Genomic DNA, 24,440 nt, shown 5'->3' with positions numbered 1-24,440 from the left:
GCTTAACAAATACCCCCATTATTATTATTATTACAAATACGAGTGAATGAATGAAGGAGTATGAATGGAAGGGGCCGCGGGGGGGGGGGAGGGGGGAGAGAACCCGGGGTGAGCACGTGACTCGGTGGGAGGGGGAGGCGCGCGCGGGGGGCTCGAGCTGAGGCGCGCGCAGGGGGCGGGGCTCGAATGGGCGGTGCCTATTGGACGGGGCGGAGCCTATGGGAGGGCGGGGCCCGGCGGCAGCCCCTTCCCATTGGTCAGTAGCGGGGCCGGCTGAGAGAGAGAGAGAGAGAGGGAGAGTTTCTCCACTAAACCCCGCCACTCCAGCGACCTCCTCCAAGCGGAGCGGGCGGCCCCGGCGGCCCCGGCTATGGCCACGGTGCGGGAGAAGGCGGCGGCGCTGAATCTGCCCGTGGCGCACAGACCCGTCGGTACGTTTCCCCCCGCACCGTCCCGCCGACGGGTGGGGGCGGGAGGACGGGGCCCGGAGGAGTTCCTCGCCCCCTCCCGCCTCGGTCGCGGCCGTTAGGGCCGTTACCCGCGCTCTGTCGTCGCCCCCCGCGGCCGGCAGGGCGGCGCTCTTCCCCCCCTCCTCTCCAGGGCGGCAGGACAGGCGTTGGGCTTCCCTCCTGGCCCAGCAGGGCGGCGCTCTGCTCCCCTCCTCTCCAAGGCCGGCAGGACGGGCGCTGTGCTTCCCCCCGGGGCCGGCAGGGCGGCGCTCTGCTCTGCGGGGCCGACAGGACGCGCGCTGTGCTTCTCCCCAGGGCCGGCAGGACGGGCGCTGTGCTTCCCCCCCGGGCCAGCAGGGCGGCGCTCTCCTCCCCCTCCTCCCCCGGGGCCGGCAGGACAAGCGCTGTGCTTCCCTCCTGAGCCGGCAGGGCGGCGCTCTGCTCCCCTCCTCTTCGGGCCGGCAGGACGGACGCTGTGCTTCCCCCCAGGGCCGGCAGGGCGGCGCTCTGCCCCCACCAGGGCCGGCAGGATGGGAGCTGTGCTTCCCCCCCCTGCGGCCGGCAGGGCGGCGCTCTGCTCCCCGGGGCCGGCAGGACGCGCGCTTTGCTTCTCCCCGCGACCAGCAGGGCGGCGCTCTTCCCCCCGCCCCCAGGGCGGCAGGACAGGCGTTGTGCTTCTCACCTGGCCCAGCAGGGCGGCGCTCTGCTCCCCTCCTCCCCGGGGCCGACAGGACGCGCGCTGTGCTTCCACCCGGGGCCGGCAGGGCGGCGCTCTGCCCCCCTCCGGGGTCATTCATTCATCCAATCGTATTTATTGAGCGTTTACTCTTTGCAGAGCACTGGGCTAAACGCTTGAAATGCACAGTTCGGCAGCAGATAGGGACCATCCCTGCCCAACGACGGGCTCACGGTCTAGAGAAGCAGCGTGGCTCATTGGAAAGAGCACGGACTTTGGAGTCAGAGATCATGGGTTCAAATCCCGGCTCGGCCGTTTGTCAGCTGTGTGACTTTGGGCAAGTCACTTAATTTCTTGGTGCCTCAGTTACCTCATCTGTAAAATGGGGACTAAGACTGTGAGCCCCACGTGAGACAACCTGATTCCCCTATGTCTACCCCAGTGCTTAGAACAGTGCTCGGCACATAGTAAGCGCTTAACAAATACCAACATTATTATTATTAGAAGGGGATGACGGCGAAACAAAACCAGCAGTCATTCATTCATTCATTCAATCGTATTTATTGAGCACCTACTCTGTGCAGAGCACTGTACTGAGCGCTTGGAATGGACAACTGGGCAACAGATAGAGACTACCCCTACCCAACGACGGGCTCCCAGTCTAAATAACGATAACGGTGGTATTTGTTAAGCACGTACTGTGTAATAATAATAATGAGAAGAAGCATGGCTCAGTGGAAAGAGCCCGGGCTTGGGAGTCAGAGGTCATGGGTTCGAATCCCAGCGCTGCCACTTGGCAGCTGTGGGACTGTGGGCAAGTCACTTCACTTCTCTGGGCCTCAGTTACCTCATCTGTAAAATGGGGATTAAGACTGAGCCTCATATGGGACAACCTGATGACCCTGTATCTACCCCGGCGCCTAGAACAGTGCTCTGCACATAGTAAGTGCTTAATACCAACATTATTAAATAACGATAGTATTTGTTAAGCGCTTACTATGTAATAATGGTGGTATTTGTTAAGCGCTTACTATGTGCAAAGCACTGTTCTAAGCGCTGGGGGGATACAAGGTGATCAGGTTGTCCCACCTTGGGGCGCACAGTCTCCACCCCCACTTTACAGATGAGGGAACTGAAGCCCAGAGAAGCCAAGTGACTTGCCCGAAGTCACACGGCTGACAAGCGGGGGATGCGGGATTAGAACCCACGACCTCTGACTCCCGACGCCCGCGCTCTTTCCACTGAGCCCCGCTGCTTCCCGTCTAAAGGGGGGGCGACAGACAACAGAACAGAACAAAACAAGGAGGCTGGCATCAACATCATGCGTGGCTCAGTGGAAAGAGCCTGGGTTTCGGAGTCAGAGGTCATGAGTTCGACTCCCGGCTCTGCCACTTGTCAGCTGTGTGACTGTGGGCAAGTCACTTAACTTCTCTGTGCCTCAGTTCCCTCATCTGTAAAATAGGGATTAAAAGTGTGTGAGCCCCACGTGGGACAACCTGATTACCCTGTATCTCCCACAACGCTTAGAACAGTGCTCAGCACCTAGTAAGCGCTTAACAAATACCAACATTTTATCATAAAAATAAATAGAATCCTAGATATATACAGTCCGCTTGTCAGTTGGGTGACCTTGGGTAAGTCACTTTACTTCTCTGGGCCTCAGTGACCTCATCTGTCAAATGGGGATGAAGCCTGGGAGCCCTTCCGCGCTCTGCTCCCTCCCCCTTCACCTCCCCTCCGCTAAGCCCTCTTTTCCCCCCTTTCCCTCTGCTCCTCCCCCTCTCCCTTCCCCTCCCCTCAGCACTGTGCTCATTTGTGTATATTTTTATGACCCTATTTATTTTGCCCATGAGGTGTACATCCCCTTCATTCGATTTATCGTGATTACGTTGTCTTGTTTTTGTCCGTCTGCCTCACCCGATTAGACCGTGAGCCCGTCACTGGGCCGGGGCGGTCTCTATCTGTTGCCGAATTGTCCATTCCGAGCGCTTAGTACAGTGCTCTGCACATAGTAAGCGCTCAATAAGTACGATTGAATGAATGACTGCTTCCCATCTAAACGGGGGAGACGGACAACAGAACAAAACAAGGACTCTGGCGTCAACATCATCAAAATAAATAGAATCCTAGATACATACAGTCCGCTTGTCAGTTGTGCGACCTTGGGCAAGTCACTTTACTTCTCTGGGCCTCAGTGACCTCATCTGTCAAATGGGGATGAAGACTGGGAGCCCCACTTGGGACAACCTAATTCCCTCGTATCCTCCCCAGCGCTTAGAACGGTGCTTGGCCCATAGTCAGCGCTTAACAAATACCAACATTATTATTATTATTATCATTAATGAAATAGTCATAATGTATACAAATATGCACAAGGGCTGGGAGGGGAAATGGGGGGGGGGAAGGGCTCAGTCTGGGAAGGCCTCCCGGAGGAGGGGAGCTCTGAGGAGTGCTTTGAAGAGGGGAAGAGAGTTTGAGGGGTGTGAGGAGGGAGGACGTTCGAGGTCAGAGGTAGGATGAGGGGCAGGGGGCTGCAGAAGGGGTGCTGTGCCCCCCCGGGGCCGGCAGGGCGGTGCTGTTCCCCCACCCCCCCGGGCCACCTGTGCCCGCGCCTTGCGCGCCCCCCCGGCCCATGGGCGCGGCGGCCCCCGGCTCGGCTTTCCCCCGACCGGGGAGCGGCCCTGCCCGCCTGGCTCGCAAGGCCCATCCTATTCCCCACCCCGACGCCTCAGCAGGTCGGAAGGTACGGCCCTCGCCTCACTCGGTAGCGCATTTTACTTTTGGAAGAGAATAAGGCGCGTTAGCATGATCAGAATCATGAGAACTATTATTAGTATCAGAATTAAAAGGTTGGTATTTGTTAAGCGCTTCCTATGTGCGGAGCCCTGTTCTCAGCGCTGGGGGAGATCCAGGGTCATCAGGTTGCCCCACGTGAGGCTCAGAGTCTTCATCCCCATTTGACAGATGAGGGCACCGAGGCCCAGTGAAGTGACTCGCCCACTGTCACACAGCTGACAAGTGGCAGAGCTGGGATTCGAACCCATGACTTCTGACTCCCAAGCCCGGGCTCTTTCCACTGAGCCACGCTGCTTCCCTAAAAGTACCTTGCTCCTCTCCTCGTCTCCTTGGACTGCCGGGGCACGGTGCCCCAGGGGCTCCTTGGGGCCCCCCCGGCTTCATTCAGCCAACCCCTGGTATTTACTGAGCGCCCACCCTGTGCATAGCGCTGGTTGTTTTATACGTTCCCGGCCCACGACGAGCTCACCGTCCCTAGAGGCTTGAGTCCAGAGCCTGAATCTCGCTGCAGTAGAAAAGCCGATTTATTGACCGCACGATTCAATTCGGGAAGCAGCGTGGCTCAGTGGAAAGAGCCCGGGCTTGAGAGTCAGAGGTCATGGGTTCGAATCCCAGCTCTGCCACTTGGCAGCTGGGTGACTGCGGGCAAGTCCCTTCACTTCTCTGGGCCTCAGTCACCTCATCTGTCAAATGGGGATGAAGACTGTGAGCCCCACGTGGGACAACCTGATGACCCTGTATCTCCCCCAGCGCTTAGAACAGTGCTCTGCACATAGTAAGCGCTTAACAAATACCAGCACTGTTGTTATTATTAAGACCTAAGAGGCATGTTTCTCCAGGGTGGGTTTGAGTTGGGTCAGCTGCCGTTCATGCGTCTCCCTAGCCCAAAACCGGCCGGTATGTTGGATGCACAGTCCCCCGGGGCAGAACCGTCTGTGAAACCCCGAAGAAGCACGGGTACATTCTTGGGAGAGCCCAAATGGTTGGGACACCATTTCACAGAGTTGCATCAATGACATTTCTTCTCCATGAGATAACAATAATAATAATAATGTTGGTGCTGGTTAAGCGCTTACTGTGTGCAGAGCACTGTTCTAAGCGCTGGGGGAGATACCGGGTCATCAGGTTGTCCCACGTGGGGCTCACAGTCCTCATCCCCATTTTCCAGATGAGGGAACTGAGGCACAGAGAAGTTAAGCCACTTGGCCACAGTCACCCAGCTGACAAGTGGCGGACCTGGGATTCGAACCCATGACCTCTGACTCCCAAGCCCAAGCTCTTTCTACTGAGCCACGCTGTTCTATCGGTGGTACTTCTTTGAACACATTCTGTGCACAGAACAACCTGGAATTTGATTTCCAGCTTGCAGAAGCCCCATCCAGCGCTTAGATTGGTGCTTGGCACGTAGTAAGCGCTGAACCATAACTGTTATTACAAGATAAACTAAAGAAAATATTGTCCTTTTTATTAGTTCTTCCTTATGGGAGGCTCGGACTGATTAAATGGCCTGCCCTGTTGACGCACTTCCACTTCTGGGATTCTCACCTCATGACGGGGCCCTCTTTAAAGCTTCCTCCAGTTTACTAGCATAAGAGGGATTCTCTTAATTATCCCTAACTTTATAAGGAAGAATTTCAAGATTGAATTTATCGTCTTCCTCAAAGCCTTCACCTTCAGCTTCTGTTAGACCCCCTACCGAAATAACGGAACCCAAGGAGACGGGGAGTCTACTTCACTCAGGAGAGTTGAAAAACCTCCCGGATATCATTTGGGAAAATGGATGTTATCCTATTTATGACATGGAACGAGTTTAAGAAACAGTCCTGGGCCCACCGGGGCTCCATGAAGTCAGTAGGAGGGAACAGACATGGGTGAAAAAAACTGGGGATAAATGTAGTTAAAAACAAGGAATTAATGTCAAGGAAATACATTTGAAGTTTCACCCATCAAAAATGTAGCTTCTAGATTCTTGCTGAACTGCAAGTGTTTCTAAAAAAAAATAAAATTACATTGAAAACTGAAGAGGTGCTGGTAGGTTTGGCTTTCAATTAAAGTACATTATCACTGTGCCAAGACACTTGCTTGCCAGACCTCCCAGTGCTGATTATTCCAGTATTAAATTGCTTGTTGCTAAGTGTTCCTTATTAGACTTATTATTGTTGTTTTTTTTTTTACGGTCTATTGCTCGAACTAGAAATCTTCAGTGTTTTGACTCATTAAAACGTGTTGTGCCTTTTAGCTTCTTCATCTTTCAATTAATAAGATTTACATTTGCCAGCTATCTTGTAAGGTAACCACTACAGCTTAACAATGTTGTCTGTTTGCTTCCTTTGGGGCCGATTGTACTTTCAAAATGGACAATCCTTTATAAGCTAAAACAGAGGTAAAATGTCAACCCCAGAATTAGGGCTTTGGAAACATCTGCTTTATAGAAAAAACTAACGGAATGATGGTAGGTCTGCTCATAGTAGATTCTGTAACGAAATTCCTCAAATGTGTATGATGTTTCTTTTCCAGGGAGCCCAGTGTATTACACATGACCCGTATCTTCACCTTCGGGAGAACGAGAGAGAGATGTGCGGGGTTAATGTCTTCTGTTACTTATTCAGCATCTAACATGTTCATAACCACTGCCATTTAATGTTGATTTGACTGCAGCCTTTCAAAGCTACTCCTGCCCCAGTTTTAATCCGTATAAACTGGAGACACGATTAGTTGATTTTTGTTTGTCAGTTCTAATCGGATGATTCAAATCATTATGATATAACAATATTAAAACAATTGCAGTGGTGATATTTGAAATTGTAGACAGTTTTTTTTTTTGCTTTGTTTAGAAAGAGGAAATTATAGAGCCATAAACAAGACCATTTCCTTTCAAGTTTATCATACGGTCTTGTGCAATTACTGTACAGACAAAGCATTATATATATAGTCGCTCCTTTCCTGCACAACTGAAGTTAAGCTTAAAGAAAGGTAACACGGTCAATAGGATTCCTTTTCACACTTTTCAAGTGTTAGAAATAAATAGAAGAAAACCCCACGGTTTATCAATCTAGTTACTTTTGGTGTGAAATAACGAAAAAACCCCATCAATCATAGTGAAACTAAACTGTCGAATAAGATAGTTCTCAGGAGAAAGGTGCTTAAAACTTCACCCAGTCAAATCACTCTGACTAGCTATTAGTGGCTTTTCTTCGATATGTTTCTAGCTGTAGTCTCTCTGTTCATAGTAGAGCTTGATGGGGTTTTTTTTTTTTTTGAATGGTGCCTTGATTGCTGCTGCACATTTGCTTTTACAAAATGTAGACTAGCTTCTTTTATGCTTTCGCATGTGTTGTGTTTTTAAGCATCTGTTGTTTTGCTCATTGATATAAGCATTCAAAACAAGTTATCCTTTTAAACCCACCCACCCTAGTTAGGCTCCCCACCCAGTGCATTATACATTAAAATATCTGTGTGAAAATGGAGCCACCTTGAGGGTAACTTTCCCCAAACGTCCTGCTGCCAACCTCCCAATATCTGCATAAACTTTGTCTTTACCTAGTTACAGATAAGAATCGAATCGTGGAGACTAGAATAAATGAATCTAGAACCCTGACGGGTTTTTGCCTTCGTTGGTGCCCTGGATCTCACGAGGCATTTTGTGTAGTATCAAAAGAAAACCGAAGAGCAACCGGGCCACCCTGGAAGTACAAAGAATGCCGAGAAAGAATATTGGAAGAATTCAGTTTTCCAGCTCTTCAGCTGATGAGCTTAATGCTCCTGGTACTGTCATGTAGCTGCACCTAAATTTCTGCCTCTGGATTTGGATATTTTCAGTGAAATTCATTATTCTAGATCGATGTCATTGAAGTGGTAAAAAACAAATTCATTCTGTTTATCCTTTCAAAGGGAGAGTTGGTTAAAGAGGCTTGAAGAAGAATGAAAAGGATAGAAAAGATTAAGGAACAAAATAAATAATTTCAGAATTTGAAAGGTCTCCCTAAAAATCACAAATAATGGTAAATGTACCTTATTCCTACTGATCAGTATAATGCCTCATCCCATTTAGTTTTAAAATGAGAAAATTGTTGGGATATTTAGAAGAGGTTTCACAAGATAGTCTCAGAAGATGAATCTCCCTCCAGGGCGGGTAATGTGGCCTAGAGGAAAAAATGAGGGCCCGAGAATCAGGACCCACCAGTCCTTCTCCCAGCTCCACTTTAATATATTGCCCCTTCTCTTGCTATTCGCCCCCCCCCCCCTTATTATCCTTCTCGTTATTGTAACTTGTTGAGCTAATTATAAGTCTAATGAAGCATACCCCTTTGTGGCTAGGCTTGAAGACTTTATCTGTGTTGGGCAACCATATTTCTTGAGAGGAATTTTCCACTGGAAAAATTTTTTGACCAGACTGATGCCTTTGGCAAGCCCAAAGTTAGTGTTTTGGGAGTCGTGTAAACTAGTCCTGCACCAAGATTCTTAATGTTGGTACTCCTCTGTGCCAGGCAGACTGCTTGTCAGACATATCTACCCACCTCCAGCATAGCCTCTTGCCCCTTGGCTAATGGACACGATTAATGGGAAAGGTCCTGGCTTCTCCATACTATCGATAGTGCCCGTTGCCCATGTATTAAGGAAGAGAGAGGCAACTGAAGGAATAAGGGGAAGAAAACCCCAAATGAACAATATCTCTGAGATACAACCAGCAGAATAGCACATACAAAAGTTGGAGTTAACATTGGTGGGATGGACACCGGACTAAAGTATCTATTGGGCTTTTGAGGCCAGCAGGATTGACACTTGAAAGATGCAATCTCACAGGAGATAAAAAATTTACTTTAACGCATCAACAAATTGAACAAATGCTTCAAAGAATTAGTTGTATCCACCTTTATTGTTTGGCTGTTTTTGGTTTTTTTTTTGGTACAGTGAAATCCATATCTTTTTTGGAAACCTACTTACCTTTGGTCTTTGCAGATGATTGTCATCTCTTACTATTTGTGCTTGTGGCTTTTCCATTGGATTATAGATTCCTAATGGTCAGAGTTGTAGTCTCTCAGTTAATACCGTGCACATTCTCACATGGAGTTAATCATTACAAAATATTATTTATCTCAGGAATTAAACTGTCGCAATTGTTCTGAAAAATGGATTTGTGAATTTCCACTTTCTGCTTGTTTAGGGACTGATTTACACCTCCAATAAAATGTTTAAAACTTAAATCTTCAGCGCTTTTGCATGTAAATTTACTTATACGGTCCATCATTTATTTTGACAATGTTAGACGGAAACATATTTTACAACAGGTTCCCCTGTAAGAGTTTAAGCTCCTCGTGGGCAACACAAGTATCATTTCTGTATTTTTGTATTCCCCAAGCACGTAGTACAATATACTGCACCGAACGGACGCTTAGTAAATACTAATGCTGCTGATTTCTTCTTCCAGGCTTCAGCGTGGCCCAGAAGCCCTTTGGTGCCACTTATGTATGGAGCAGCATTATTCACACCCTCCGAACACAAGTAGAAGTGAAAAAGCGAAGGCATCATCTGAAATTTCACAATGACTGTTTTGTTGGCTCTGATGCTGTGGATGTCATCTTTTCTCACCTCATCCAAAATAAGTATTTTGGAGATGTAGATATTCCTCGGGCTAAAGTAGTGAGAGTGTGTCAAGCATTGATGGACTGGAAGATTTTTGAAGCAGTCCCAACCAGAGTCTTCGGAAAAGACAAGCGAGCCGTATTTGAAGATAGTTGTTGCAGCCTTTACAGATTCACCACGATGACTAGCCAAGAGAAAAACCAGATGGGGAAAGAGAATAATCCGTGTCCACCTTCAAGGTTAGTATGTAGTGAGATATTATGTCTGTCTGGAGGTAGTGGGAAGATTTCACTTCCTATTGGTGGGGGAAACCCTTGGGGATCTTTTTGGAGGAACAACTAGGAATAGCGAGCGTATCTGTCTAATATATGACAACCTCGTCCTTCCTTATTTTGTGGAACGCCTTTGGCCACCAGTTTTCATATTTCTCATTCATTAGGCTTTGGTTCCCAGAGAACTCCACAAGCCATAAATCTGTAGAGAGGTACATTGGAATCACCCAGAAGACCCAAACCTTCAGACTCCACCTAGACGTCCTCTCCTTCCTCCCCTCCTTTGATGCGCAGCCCTCTCCATTGAGCTGAGCACTTTCACCCCAGTGAAAGTTTTGTACCAGCAACCACCAGCTCTGGGTATCTCAGCAGTACACTTCTTCTGCCCCTGTACTTCTAGTGCAGAGTATTGAAGGAAATCCAGGCACCAGGTTGTCTTCTGCCACTTCGAGTTCATCCTCGTTTGCTATGCCTCTGCCATTCTGCTCAGCCACATTCCTTCTCCTCCCTCATGGACTTCCAGACCTATCGTTCCCATTAATTATTCCAGACCTTTAACTGCCCCCGCTCCCCACCGCCCCCACAGTTTCCAGTATCTCCCATTCATTTATTCATTGTCATATTTATTGAGCGCTTAATGTGAGCAGAGCACTGTACTAAGCACTTGGAAACTACAGTTCAGCAATAGAGAGAGACAATCCCTGCCAACACCGGGCTTACAGTCTAAAAAGGAGGAGACAGACATCAAACAAGTAAACAGGCATCAGTATAAGTTAATCAAATTATGAATATATACACATCAAAACAAGTAAACAGGCATTAATACAAATAGAATTATAGATATGTACATATATACATAAGTGTTGTGGGGTGGGGAGAGGGAGATAGAGCAAAGGGAGCGAGTCGGGGTGATGCGGAGAGGAGGGGGAGCTGAGAAAAAAGGGGGTTTAATTAGTCTGGAAAGGCCTCTTGCAGGAAATGAGCCTATTTGATGAGCTCAGAAACTTTGACAAAATTGAAACTTAGGTAAGAGCAGCCCAAAGTTCCTACCTCTACATCCCTCGCTCATTCTATCCCATCCCCTCTCTCATTCTCAAAACACTTATTCCCACCCTTCTTCCCTCCCGGTTATCTTCAGTTGTTCACTCTTTAGTGGCTCCTTTCTCATTGTCTTCAAAATCAAGTTTCCAATCTCTCCAAGGTTACCCGTGACCTCCTTCCTTCTGAATCTAATTGTCTCTACTCCATTATAATCCACCTTGGCCTCTCAGCTGCTTTTAACACTGTGGACCATCCTCCTTCTCTTGGTAATATCTAATCTTGGTTTCACTGACACATTTCTCTCTTGACTTGTCTCCTACCTTCTGTAGCCCCACCTCCTCTCCTCTTCTTCCTGGGTCATAGCCTCCTTACTATAATGTCAGGATTTTTGTTACTGTACTTTTGCATATATTTAATAATGGTATTTATTGAACCCTTACTGTGTGCAAAGCACTGTATCAAACATTTTTGAAAGCACGGTTCAGTCAGACAATGGTATTTGAGTGCTGTGTACAGAGTACTGTGCAAAGGGCTTGAAAGAGTATAATACGACAGTCGGCGGACGTGTTCCCTGCCCTCAAGGAGCTTACAGTCTAGAGGGGGAGGCAGACATTAAAATAAATTATAGATATGTACCTAAGTGCTTTGGGGCCGAGAGTGGAGTAAATATCAAGTGCTTACAGGGTATAGATCCAAATGCATAGGCGATGCAGAAGGGACAGGGAGTCGGGGAAAAGAGGGCTAAATAAGGGGAAGGCTTCTTGGAGATGTGTTTTTTCTTTAATTAGGCTTTGAAGATGGGGAGAGTGGTGGTCTTGAATAAAGATAATAGTACTTGTTATGCACTTACTATGTGCCAAGCACTGGTCTAAGCCCCGGGATCGATGCAGATTAATCAGGTCGGACACAGTCCCTGTCTCACATTGAGCTCACATTCTTATTCTCCATTTTACAGATGAGGTAACTGAAGCCCAGAGAAGTTAAGTGATTTGCCCAAGGTCACACAGCAGATGTATGGCAGAGCCAGGGTTAGAACTCAGGTCCTTCTGTCTCCCAGGCCCATGCTGTATCCACCAAGCCGCAGTGCTTTTTTCTTTCAAATCTTTCAGCTATGCTTCATATCTTTCAGATATGAAGGGGGTGAGAATACCAGGCCAGAGGGGGAGGACATGGTCAAGGGGTCAGAGATGAGATAGATGAGATCGAGGTGCAATAAGTATGGAAAAGTGAAGCATGCAGGCTGGGTTACAGTAGGCAATAGGTGAGGTAAGATAGGAAGGTCTGAGGCGATATGAGTGCCTTATAGCCAAGTAAGGAGTTTGATGTGGAGGTAATTGGGTAACCACTAGAAGTTTGGGAGAAGTGAGGAGACATGAACTGAAATTTTTTTTATTTTTAATTTTTTTTAAGAAAATGATCTGGGCAGCAAAGTGAAGTAAGGACTAGAGTGGGAAGAGATAGGAGGCAGGGAGGTCTGTGAGGAGGCTGCAGTAAGCGAGGTGGGGTATAAGGGCTTGGATTAACATGGTAGCATCTTGGATGGAGAGGAAAGAGCGGATTTTAGCAATGATGTGTTTGTAGAACTGACAGGATTTGGAGACATTGATTATGTGGGTGAAAGAGAGATGAGTCAAGAATAATGTGAGGTTACAGGCTTGTGAGAAAGGGAAAATAGTAGTGCCGTCTACATTGTCGGGAAAGACCAGCGGAGGGTAGGGTTTGGGTGGAAAGATGAGGAGTTCTGTTTTGGACATGTTAAATTTGAGGTGTCAGCAGCACATCCAGATAGGGATATCCTGAAGACGGGAGGAAATGCAAGACCGCAGAGTAGAGAGGTCAGGGCTGCAGTGGTAGATTTGGGAATCACCCACATAGAGATGGTAGTAGAAACCTTGAGAGTGAATGAGTTCTCCAAGGGAGTGGGTGTACATGGAGAACAGAAGGGGACCTAGATCTGAGCCATGAGGGCATACCTTTGTGAGCACTTCTAATTGTAAATCATATCTTTGTTTTTTGTTGAACTGTAAGCTCCTTGAGGTCAGGGCTCCTATCTTCTATGATGCTCTTCTGAGTCTTTAGAAAACTGATCTGCGTACAATAGGAACTCAATAAATGCTATCAATTTATTGATCGATCTTGAATTCTCTGCAGTCCCAAACTCCTGAGGGCATGTGGGATAAAATTAGCTCATCTCTTTATGTAGTTACCAGGATCTATCTAAAAATCTTTGGGTTCAAAGAGAAGGTGAACTTAACTTAATCCTGAATTTCACACGGGGCTTAATAGGAGAGGACAACAGAATTAGAGACAATTTCTGCTCTCAAGGTCTTATAGTCTAGCACTGGGGGATATTTTTATTCATTCATTCATTCAATAGTATTTATTGAGCGCTTACTATGTGCAGAGCACTGTACTAAGCGCTTGGGATGAACAAGTCGGCAACAGATAGAGACAGTCCCTGCCGTTTGACGGGCTTACAGTCTAATCAGGGGAGACGGACAGACAAGAACAATGGCACTAAACAGCGTCAAGGGGAAGAACATCTCGTAAAAACAATGGCAACTAAATAGAATCAAGGCGATGTACAATTCATTAACAAAATAAATAGGGTAACGAAAATATATACAGTTGAGCGGACGGGTACAGTGCTGTGGGGATGGGAAGGGAGAGGTGGAGGAGCAGAGGGAAAAGGGGAAAATGAGGCTTTAGCTGCGGAGAGATAAAGGGGGGATGGCAGAGGGAGTAGAGGGGGAAGAGGAGCTCAGTCTGGGAACGCCTCTTGGAGGAGGTGATTTTTACAATTGTAGTGTGAGGAGAAATGGGAAAGGAAGGTTGAGGTAGCACCTGTACATACTATTTTTTTCTCATGACTTATCTGTCTAGTCTAGAAGCGCAGTGAATGCTAGTGATTGAGTTCACTACATACTCCCTGTCTGTAGTTTGAAAAGCCACAATGCTTTGATTTCTCACTGTAATTTTCAATGGTTCTTTTATTAAAACATGAGTTCTGCTTATGAAACTAGTTATCTTCCTTTTAGGCTTGAGAAGACCACATTATTTAATCCATCTTCTATCAAAATGGAAAGTTTAGAGGATTTCTGGGAAAATCTGAGTCTAAAGCCTGCCAGCTCCCCTCACTTAAATAACTCCATAAGTTTGCCTCAGCAAGGTAAGAATATGAAAAAGACTATTTGGAAAGCAAGTTAACTGTAAACATAACAGTGGGGACAAGTCTGTAAATGTAAGCCTTAGTATTTAGGTTGAAATGCTTTCCTAATACCGTATGTGAAATGGTTTGACTACAAGAATATTGTGTAGAGAAGCAGCATGGCTCAGTGGAAAGAGCATAGGCTTTGGAGTCAGAGGTCATGAGTTCGAATCCCAGCTCTGCCACTTGTCAGCTGTGTGACTGTGGGCAAGTCACTTCACTTCTCTGGGCCTCAGTTACCTCATCTGTAAAATGGGGATTAAGACTGTGATCCTCTATGTCTACCCCAGCGCTTAGAACAGTGCTCTGCACATAGTAAGCACTTAACAAATACCAACATTATTAATAAAGTTCTCTAAAAATCGAATAGCGGTCTATTATCTTTAAAGAATAAATTTGTGTAGAAATATTTGAACATTGTTCACATGTTGGCTGGCAAAGTTTCAAGATTAGAATCTGTTTTGCATGAAACTTTCTCTTTACTAATCAGTTATTGTAATTAAAATGTATACTAAAAATGAATTTGCTCTTTTTCCTTAATTCTCATAGGAGTGACAAATATCTTCAAAGCGGGGCTTTTCTAGTTTTTCATATGGGAAATTTAATGAATGGTTTCTACCTATGGATTCCTTTATATTTTTTGTGGTACTCAAATACTTTGTGCCAAGCACTTTTCTAATTTCTGGGATAGTTACAAGATAATCATGTTGGACACAGTCCCTATCCCACATGAGGCCCATGGTCGATATTCTGTGTTATATGTCTTTTTTTCCATTTTATAATAATCAGTGGCATTTGAGCACATACTGTGTGCAAAGCACTGTTATAAGCACTTGGGAGAGTACAGTACAATAGAATTGACTGACATATTCCCTGCCCACAGGAATTTGCAGTCTAGAAGGGGAGAAAGGCATTCATAGAGATAAATTATGGTTATGTGTGTAAATGTTGTGTGGTTACTACCAATTGCTTAAAAGTTACAGATGCATAGGAGATGGGGGGGGGGGGAAGAGGCCTTAATGAGAGAAGGTTTCTTGGAGAAGGTATGATTTTAATAGGTTTTGATGGTAGGGAAAGTGGTGGTCTATTATATATGGAGAGGGAGGGAGTTCCAGGTCAGAGGGAGGACATAATAAAGGGGTTGGCGGTGAGAGAGACGAGATAGGGGCACAGAGAGCAAGCTGGCACTGAAGGAGTGATGTATTTGGGCTGGGATATAGTAGATCAGTGAGGTGAGGTAGGATGGGATGTGCTGATTTGTGTTCTTTAAAGCCCATGAGAAGGAATTTCCATTTATGGAGGTGGATGGGCAACCATTGAAGGTTCTGGAGGAGTGCGAAGAGACGGACTCCACATTTTATCCACATTTTATCCACATTTTAAAATATGACCAATATGACAGCAGGGGTGTCCCTCAAGGCTCAGTTCTTGGTCACCTTCTATTCTCCCTCTACACCAATTCCCTTGGAGAACTCATTTGCTCCCATGGCCTCAGTTATCATCTCAATGGAGATGATTTCCCAAATCTACATCTCTAGCCCTGACTTCTCTCCTTCTCTGTAACCTAGCATCTACTCCTGCCTTCAGGACATTTCTACCTGGTTGTCCCTCTGATGCATCAAATGTCCCTGTCCAAAGCTGAAGTCATCTTCCTACCCAAACCCTGTCCTCCCCCTGTCTTTCCCATTACTATAGACAGAACCACTATCCTCACTTCCTCACGAGCCTGTAACCTTGGCGTTGCCCTCGACTCATCTCTCTCGCTCCACCCACATATTCGATCCGTCACCAAATCCTGTCGATTCTACCTTCAGAACATTGCTAAAATCCACCCTTTCCTCTCCATCCAAACTGCTACCTTGTTTATCCAAGCACTTATTCTAGCCTGCCTTAACTACTGCATTTGCCTCTTTGCTGACCTCCCGTCCTCCTGTCTCTCCCCACTCCAATCCATACTTCAGTCTGCTGCACAAATCATTTATCAACTAAAAATGTTCAGTTCATGTCTCCCCACTCCTCAAGAACCTCCAAAGGCTGCCCATCCACCTCCTCATCAAACAGAAACTCCTTACCACTGACTTTAAAGAAATCGATCAGCTTGCCCCCTCCTACCTCACCTCACTAATCTACCAGAGTCCAGCCCGAGCACTCCGCTCCACTAGTGCTGATCTTGTCTGTCTCACCGCCGACCCCTTTCCCACATCCTCCTCCTAGCCTGGAACTCCTTCCCCCTCCCTATATACCGGATCACCACTCTCTCCACCTTCAATGCGTTACTAAGGTCACATCTCTTCCAAGAAGCCTTCCCCGATTAAGCCTTCTTTTCCCCGGCTCGCTTTCCTTTCTGTGTCATCTATGCACTTCAGTCTGTGACCTTTGGATATTTGATATTCACCCCACCCCCAAAGCTCTTACATACACATCTTTCAATTATATGTTATAAATTTCTTATTCATATTAATGTCTGTCTCTCCCCAAATTGTAAGCTCGTTATGGGATGGGAATATTTCTGCTAATTCTGTTGCATTGTACTCTCCCAAGTGTTTAGTTCAGTGCCCTGCAAATAGTGCTCAAGAAATATGATTGATTGACTGCACTTTATTTTCTTTCTTAGAAAAATGATCCAGGAAGCAGAATGAAGTATAGATTGGAGTGGGGAAAGGCAGGCAACGGGGAGGTCAGCGAGGATTTTGATACAGTAGTCATTTATTTATATCATTGGAATTAATATGAGCTGTGGGATTTTTTTTTCCTCCAGTTGTGGAAATCATGAGTGAAATGAGCTGCAGTCTATAGTTTTTAAAAATATTTTTTCTGTTTTTGCTTCAATGAATCATTCTTTTGTCAAAACTCTTATTGGCATACTTTTTATGTAGCTTGGTTATTTTATTTATGATAGCATTGCTTATAGGGTGGGTGAGAAGAATTTCAATAGCTAGGGCAATACTCCTGCCTATTGAGAATGTTATTAACTGGTACCATTTTTCTGTGACAAAAAGTACATCAACAAATTAATGTTTTTTATTACTGCTGAATTGGTGTGCATCGTAAGATCTGCCTGAACTAAAAAATTTAGCAGGCATTTAATCCAGATATTTTTAATTGTTGTTTCTCAATTTACACTCTGTATAGTTATAGATGAAGTATGGCAAGAACAAACAATTGGGCGTTTGCTACAACTTCTAGACATTCCTCTTCTTGACTCCTTACTAAAGCATCAAAAGATGGAACCTAGAGTTGCTCAACAGAAGAAGAAACAAGAGTTAATCAACACCAGCAACTATCTGGATCGAGAGATTCTCAAGGCTTATGGTGATTCCCAGTATGTAGAAAAACTTTCCTAAGGATGGAAGGGGGAGGGATTGGATGGCTTGTAAGATGTCAGTTACATTTCCATTCATTTGTGTGGCCTTCATGTGGAAGGGGTCAGTAGTAGCTGCAGTTGGAGAAATGGCAGCACGATATTAGCTCAAGTCAGCGTGTCACTGACAAACCTAGAAGCCAGGAAGCAAAGGTCATGTTTTTCTTCCCCTTATTGAGTGAGGGGAAATGACCATCTAGCAATCTCATCTGGCCACTGTAAATTTGACCAAAAGCCATTATGGGAATTTGAGAACCACATGGGAGCTGACTATCAGATTCACCACATCAGGTATTAGAAGTCTCAATTCATTCAATAGTATTTATTGAGCGCTTACTACATGCAGAGCACTGTACTAAGCACTTGGAATGTACAGTTCAGGCAACAGAGACAATCCCTGCCCATTGATGGGTTCACAGTCTAAATGGGGGAGACTGACAGCAAAGCAAAACAGAACAAGACAAAAACAGGACAACATCATCAAGATAAAGAGAATCAAGGAGATATACACCTTATTAACAAAATAAATAAGGTAATAAATAATATATACAAATGAGCACAGTGCTGAAGGGAGGGGAAGGGGGAAGAGCAGAGTGTGAGGGGAGAGGGGAAGGTGGGAAGGGGGAGCAGAGGGAAAGGGGGGGGCTCAGTCTGGGAAGACCTCCTGGAGGAGATGAGCTCTCAGTAGGGCTTTGAAGAGGGGAAGAGAGTTAGTTTGGTGGATATGAGGAGGGAGGGCATTCCAGGAGAGTGGTAGGACACGGGTCGGGGTTGACGGCGGGATAGGCATGAACGGAGGACAGTGAGGAGGTGAGCGGCAGAGGAGCGGAGGGTACAGGGTGGCCAGTAGAAAGAGAAAAGCGAGGTGAGGCAGGAGGGGGCAAGGTGATGGAGAGCTATGAAGCCAAGGGTGAGGAGTTTTTGTTTTGTGCAAAGGTCAGTAGGCAACCACTGGAGGTTTTTGAGGAGGGGAGTGACTTGCTCAGAGCGTTTATGTAGGAAGATGATCCAGGCAGCAGAATGAAAAATAGACTGGAGTGGGGAGAGACAGGAGGAAGGGAGATCAGAGAGAAGGCTGACACAATAATCCAGTCGGGATATTATGAGAGCTTGTACCAGCAGTTTGGATGGAGAGGAAAGAGTGGATCTTGGCGATGACATCTGAAGATTAATTTTAGAAATCTGACATAGGTGATGGATATTTTGTGCCATTGCCTTCCAACAAGTAGGTAGATGACTTTTTTTTTTTGGAAAAATTATTGTAAAAATTTACTTTCAACCTTATGTTATAGTTCCGCTTTCAAATAGGTCTACAAGGTAAATACCTACTTATACAAACAGAATGGTGAGCTGGGTGTAATAGGACATTTCGTTGTTCATGCAGGACATTCCAGTGAATTTTAATGTGGTCAGGGAAAGCTTTTCCTGAGGAGTGGATCCTGATCTAACTGACTTTATTATTATTATTTTTTACTATATCTAAAATGTGAAAACAAACTAAACCCTTGGTGTACACTAATTGAAACACCAAGTAATCTGTAACACTTAAGTATGTCCATGAACTTGTTTCTGGATTCCAATTTGTACCATCTGAAATGAGGAAGTCTCACTCCTTCCTGTTACTGCCTATATTTTGATGTCACTGTTTCTTTCTGAAGCTCTCTGAAAACTTATTCAGGTGTCATTCCTCTTAAAATACCTCACTTTTTTTGCTATTTTTAAAAAATTGTTATATTTAACAAACTGCTTTTACTTATCAACTTGAGCCAAATAAGTTTTCCCTTATGCGTGTTACATAACAAATTTGCCATGTCCTTGGAGGCAAAATAAGGTACACTCCTGGCTGCTCTTGGCAAGGGCAGGTGGAGGATGAGAGGAAAACGACTTGATTGAGGTAGTCTGGTACAGGTTCCAGGTAGGAAGGAGGTGATACCATGCATTCGGGGCCGGGCCACAAATCTTAAAAGTCTGTTCACATCCTTGAAGACTCTAACTCATCTGAAGAGGTGGCTGTGGTGAAAAATGAACTGTTTCTGAAATCTTCAAGTAGAACTAGAGGCTTTTATCGTATTCTGTTTTCTGTCAAATTCCAGTGTGGAAGTGTAAACTAGTGACATTGAAACTTTGTGTACTTGTGTCCTTAGGGTTTTGTAAAATGTCCTTTTTCTAGGGCAGATGAGTGGCTCTCCGCGGCAATTGATTGCTTAGAATACCTTCCAGACCAGGTGGTGGTGGATGTAAGCAAAAACTTTCCGGAGCAACCAGACAAAGTAGATCTGTGGAAAGAGCTTCTGTTCGATACCATTGGCAACCACTACAATAATAGGGAACCGATGTTAAATCACTTATTCGATATCCACACAGGAATTGCAGAGCTCCTGGGTAAGCAAATCTCGGATGTCAGTGGGATTAGCTTTTTGCAAGAAGTAATAGTTCTATTGACCCATTAAAGTCGCATCTTTAAAGGACTAAAAACATCTGAGGCCTGTAGCGTATTTCTCAGTAATGACCAAACGCTTCATAGAATTGAATAGGCAACTGTCTATTATGTTTTGAGTCTTTCTTCATAATCCAGTAGTCGAAACTGGTGCTGCGTGTTTATGTATTTGTATGAAATGCAAGACAAACTTTCAATGGTCAAAAGTTTTTCAATATGTCAGAGATGTAAGATGTAGTAAAAATGCATGCCATCCGTACTGTTCCTTCCAGACCCCTTCTGAAGTGAGGATTGAAGAGGAAACTGCTGGGTTCTTCCCTTATCCCCCAGAAAAGGCAAATTTACATTTCTGATGACTTGGTTTGGGCCAAAATGCCAGAGCCCCATCCCTTAAATTACCTTAGAAGAAGAATGTTTTCTGATCATTTGTCAAGAAGAGTCAGCTTATGTAGTTACAACATGAAATCTGTAACTTCGCATGCTTGAAATTGCTCAATGTGTCATGTGATAGTATAATAATAGTATTAAGCGCTCACTATGTAACAGGCACTGTATTTAGTGCTGGGACACAGTTGGACACAGTCCATGTCCCACATGGGGCTCACAGTCTTAATCCCCATTTTTCAAATGAGGGAATTGAGGCCCAGAGAAGTTAAGTGACTTGCCCAAGATCATAAGCAGACAAGTGGCAGGGTTGCTTTCAGAACCCAGGTCCTGCTGACTCCCAGACTCATGTTCTATCCACTAGGCCACGCTGTGTATTCAAAAAGCTTAACGGAAGTTGGTGCCTGGGGTATAAACTCAATTTTTATTTTTCTTAAAACGTTAATGAATGTAAAACTATAGGTAACTTTTTTTCTCCCTAAAAAGTGAATGGAAAAACTGAACAGGCCTTAGAAGCTACTCAACTCTATTTAAAGCTCTTGGATTCCCAAAATAGAGAGGAGTTCAGAAGATTACTATACTTCATGGCTGTTGCAGCACGTCCTTCTGAGTTTAAATTGCAGAAAGAGGTAATTGTCTCAACTGTTTATTAATATAAATTACTCAGCATTCATTTTCTTAAGCCACATTACATTACAAGTAATTCGTGATTTTTAAAACCTAGATTGTAGCTTGAAACTGCTTTTGTCAATAGTACTAATGCCACTGCTTTTGAATATATGCATTGTTTTATAGAGTGAAAATTGGATGGTTGTGAAAAGGATGTTTTCCAAAGCTATTGTCAACACCAAAAATGTATGCAAAGGAAAAACTGATCTTTTGGTTCTGTTTTTAGTAGATCACCAAAAAGACGTTTTTAAGGTAAAACTTTGTACGTATACATTTCCATACGCTCGGTTGAGAAAACTTCAGAAGCGTCTGAGAAGGGTTTGTTTGTTGTTTTTCCTTAAGATCCCTGGCACACTTCACAAAATGGTCAGCGATAAGCTTTTGGCTCTACAACAAGGAAGAGATTCCAGCAACGATACAGGTAACATAATTACAATTTTCCTGGCACTAAGTAATCTCAAATATCTTGCCAAGATGAAATGCCTCTGAAATTTGAAAACGTTCACATCGCTAGTCACGTTTCCGTTCCTCCCAGAACTTAGACAGTTAATCTCCACGGTGTCTGTTTAAATCAAGCGGGGGGGGTCATAGCTCGGGAAACATTAGCAGGTCATCAGCACATCCAGGAACTAGACCTAGTAACCCATCCTATGAGCTGAAATGGGATGAGAAATGCACCCCAGTTATAAAAACAACTGGGGGGAAGGGATGTAATAGGAGTCACCCCAGAGGTCAAACATGTAGAGGGTCTTGCTGTAGCTCAAGACGACCTCGGTGGTGCAGCTGTGGCTTCAGAAGCAGTTCTGGCTTGGATCTGGGATTCTCACTGGCGAATCAGAACTACCGACACACCGCTGCCAGCACTGCAAGCCATTCCAACCTGGGCCAGGATTTCTGCCTACAATATATTGCCTTTTGGATTTTACTCTCTCAAGCGCTTAGTACCGTTCTCGGCACACAGTAAGCGCTCAATAAATACCACTGATGGATTGGCTGCCATCTCTTCGACTCCAAGGCAGCCGTGGTTCTCTACGGGCATGCCAGAGCTGGGCTGGAGCACTTTCCAGAAATAGTGGTACCGGACTGGGCTGACAGACTCTCCCTAGTCTTAGTTTTGGCTACTTTGGCGACGAGCAGCATCTGTAAATCAAGTTAATCCTGTTGTTGGAGGAGGATGGGGAAACCAGTCTCAAGCAGCGAAGTACTCCAACTTCCAGTTGACAGTATTTGTGTATTTGTTTTTGCTTTTAAGGATTTTTTTTCTGCCAGAGAACTCAACAGAATGAATGTTGCCCCGATCCCCAGAAGACGACAAAAAATGAGTTATTGACTTTGCTAAAAACTATTGATGAAGATTCTAAACTGTCTCCCAAAGAGAAAAAGAAGTTGTTAGGTCAGTTTTATAAAAGTCATCCAAATATCTTTATTGAATATTTTGGAGACCGTGTTTCAAAAATGTGTCTATGATTCTTAAGAATAAAATGCATATTTGAAAATGTGAGATGTACTCTATAAAGCAAGCTGCAAAATACTAACTTATTGTCTTAAAGTTTAACTCAATAAAATATATATATATAAGTGCAAAAATGACACGTCTGGAACCTCAATGTTAAGTAAATGGTATGCTTAACTGCCCAATAGAGCTATGAACTTTAAAGAAATCAGTTCATACTAAGGCATGATTGTCTTAGGGACAGGCAGTGTTCACCCTAAATGACTATAGGCCGTTCTTAGCCTTAGGGCACGATTAGTTTCTAAAAAAATATTATTTTTTTTCAACTCAAATTTTGACATCATAAGAACAGTTACAATAACCTGAACCGAGAGTGGTTGCCCTGTGATTTTTTTTAAATAATCAAAAATACCCAGAACCCTGTAAACAATCAGTTTAAGATGAGTATTCAAGCCTCATTTGTATGTTTTTATATTGTCAGAGAGGTATCTTGAGTAGAATAACTGATTATTTCTTTATTGGCAGTAAAAATGATGGTTAGTCCTTTTCCTGATACTTCAGTCCGAGTCTCCCAACGACTACTACTTCTCTCCCTGTCACTGACACTTTCAGAAATGTTTTCCCTTTCCCTGCAGCTACCACCACCATCATCAGTGGTATTTGAGTGCTTACCGTGTGCCGTAAACACTTGTCGATATAGTAAGTAGACCTGGTCCCTGTCCTCCAGGAATTTACAATCTAGTGGGTGACACAGACATTAAAATAGAGGTAAGGGAAGTAACTGACTCTAAGGATATGTTCATAATCAGTGCTTGAGCACATACTGTGTGCAGAGCACTGTACTAAGAGCTTTGGAGTATAAAATATGAGTTAGACCCATTTCCTGCCTACAGTGAGTTTATAGTTATGTGTGGTTGGGACCAGGGGTGGGGTGAGTACGTAGATGCTTTTTTAGGGGTCATAAGTGACCCTGTAGGGAGGGAGAAATAGGATGGGGAGATGAGATGGTAGTAGGGCTTTGAAAATGGAGAAGGGGAGGGAGGGAGCAAGAGGGCAAGGGTAAGGAGACAAGAGACATAGTGAGTAGGCTTGGCATTAGAGGAGCAGAATGTATGTGGAAGAGGAGTGAGAATAGATGGTGGGGGAAGAAAGAGAAAGTTAGAGTGCTGTAAGGCCAGTGATGAGGAATTTCTGTTTGTGGGGATGGATGGACAATCACTGAGGGCTTTTGAGGAGTAGGGAGCTTCAGTTTTTTGTGTTTTGGGTTTTTTTAAAGGAAAATGATCCAGAAAGTAGAGTGAAAGTATGGACTGGAGAGGGAAGAGGCTGGGGCCACGGAAGTCCACGACAAGACTACAGTAGTCTAGACTGCAGTAGTCTAGACGAACTAGGCCGAGTACTTGGACAAACAGGGTGGCAGTTTGGATGGAGAGGAAAGGGTGGATTCTAGAGATGTTGTGACCATCTGGTGACTGACTGTACATGCAGGTTGAAGCAGAGATTAGTCAAGGATAATGCTGATGTTATGGGCTTGTGAGAGAATTGTGATGTCGTCGTCAATGATGGGTGAAGTCATGGAGAAGACAGGGTTGGGGAGATGTTTTGGACGTAAGGTGTGGGCAAGTCCCTCTAGACTGTAAGCTCACTGTGGACAGGGAACATTTCTACCAACTCTGTCATATTATACTCTTCCAAGTGCGTAGAACAGTGTTCTGCACATAATAAGCGCTCAATAAATACAGTTGATTGGCTAAGACATTCAGAGACATCCCGAAGGAAGTGTGAGACTACAGAGAAGGGACAATCATGGCTGGAGAGGTAGATTTGGGAGTCATTCTTCTAGAGACGGTACTTAAAACCATGGGAGTGGATGAGCTTCCCAATACTCTAGACTGTAAACTCATTGTGGGCAGGGAATGTAAATATCAGCTCTGTCATCGTATACTCTACCAAGTGCTTAGTACAGTGCTCTGCACACAGTAAGTGCCCGATAAAATGATTGATACTTGGAAAGGGGAGGTAGTCATAAAAGTATTTACAAACATTGGCATCAAACTAAATGCTGAGGATGGGTATAAATCAATAGATAAGTGCTAGAGGTGGCTGTCGGA

General features: G+C 44.9%; 1 protein-coding gene across 2 annotated transcripts; it reads left to right on the top strand.

The window, feature by feature from the left end:
* Nucleotides 1-294: 294 nt before the first annotated feature.
* On the top strand, nucleotides 295-22,466 carry DEPDC7 (DEP domain containing 7). 2 transcript variants are annotated; one of them, XM_029061496.2, is made up of 10 exons: nucleotides 299-431; nucleotides 7,466-7,686; nucleotides 9,350-9,743; nucleotides 13,856-13,986; nucleotides 17,158-17,347; nucleotides 19,557-19,768; nucleotides 20,694-20,836; nucleotides 21,003-21,128; nucleotides 21,219-21,297; nucleotides 22,129-22,466. In XM_029061496.2, the coding sequence occupies exons 2-10, from the start codon at nucleotides 7,620-7,622 to the stop codon at nucleotides 22,341-22,343; spliced, it is 1,557 nt and encodes a 518-aa protein (XP_028917329.1). In that variant the 5' UTR covers nucleotides 299-431; nucleotides 7,466-7,619; the 3' UTR covers nucleotides 22,344-22,466. The 2 variants fall into 2 exon arrangements, with proteins under 2 accessions (XP_028917330.1, XP_028917329.1); XM_029061497.2 differs by lacking the exon at nucleotides 7,466-7,686 and having other exon boundaries at nucleotides 295-431.
* The last annotated feature ends 1,974 nt before the right edge of the window (nucleotides 22,467-24,440 follow it).

Source organism: Ornithorhynchus anatinus, chromosome 3 (assembly GCF_004115215.2).
Source record: "Ornithorhynchus anatinus isolate Pmale09 chromosome 3, mOrnAna1.pri.v4, whole genome shotgun sequence".
Taxonomy (NCBI): domain Eukaryota; kingdom Metazoa; phylum Chordata; class Mammalia; order Monotremata; family Ornithorhynchidae; genus Ornithorhynchus; species Ornithorhynchus anatinus.
The sequence above is the reverse complement of the archived record's forward strand: the minus strand, read 5'-3'. Positions and strand labels throughout refer to the sequence as shown.

What these genes read in the sequence shown, in the direction of transcription:
- DEPDC7 (XM_029061496.2), top strand. Translation starts at nt 7,620, where the DNA reads ATGCCGAGAAAGAATATTGGAAGAATTCAGTTTTCCAGCTCTTCAGCT. An exon ending in ACCAAAAAGACGTTTTTAAG is followed by an intron (nt 21,129 to 21,218) that starts GTAAAACTTTGT and finishes TTTTTCCTTAAG; the next exon opens with ATCCCTGGCACACTTCACAA. An exon ending in AGATTCCAGCAACGATACAG is followed by an intron (nt 21,298 to 22,128) that starts GTAACATAATTA and finishes TTTGCTTTTAAG; the next exon opens with GATTTTTTTTCTGCCAGAGA.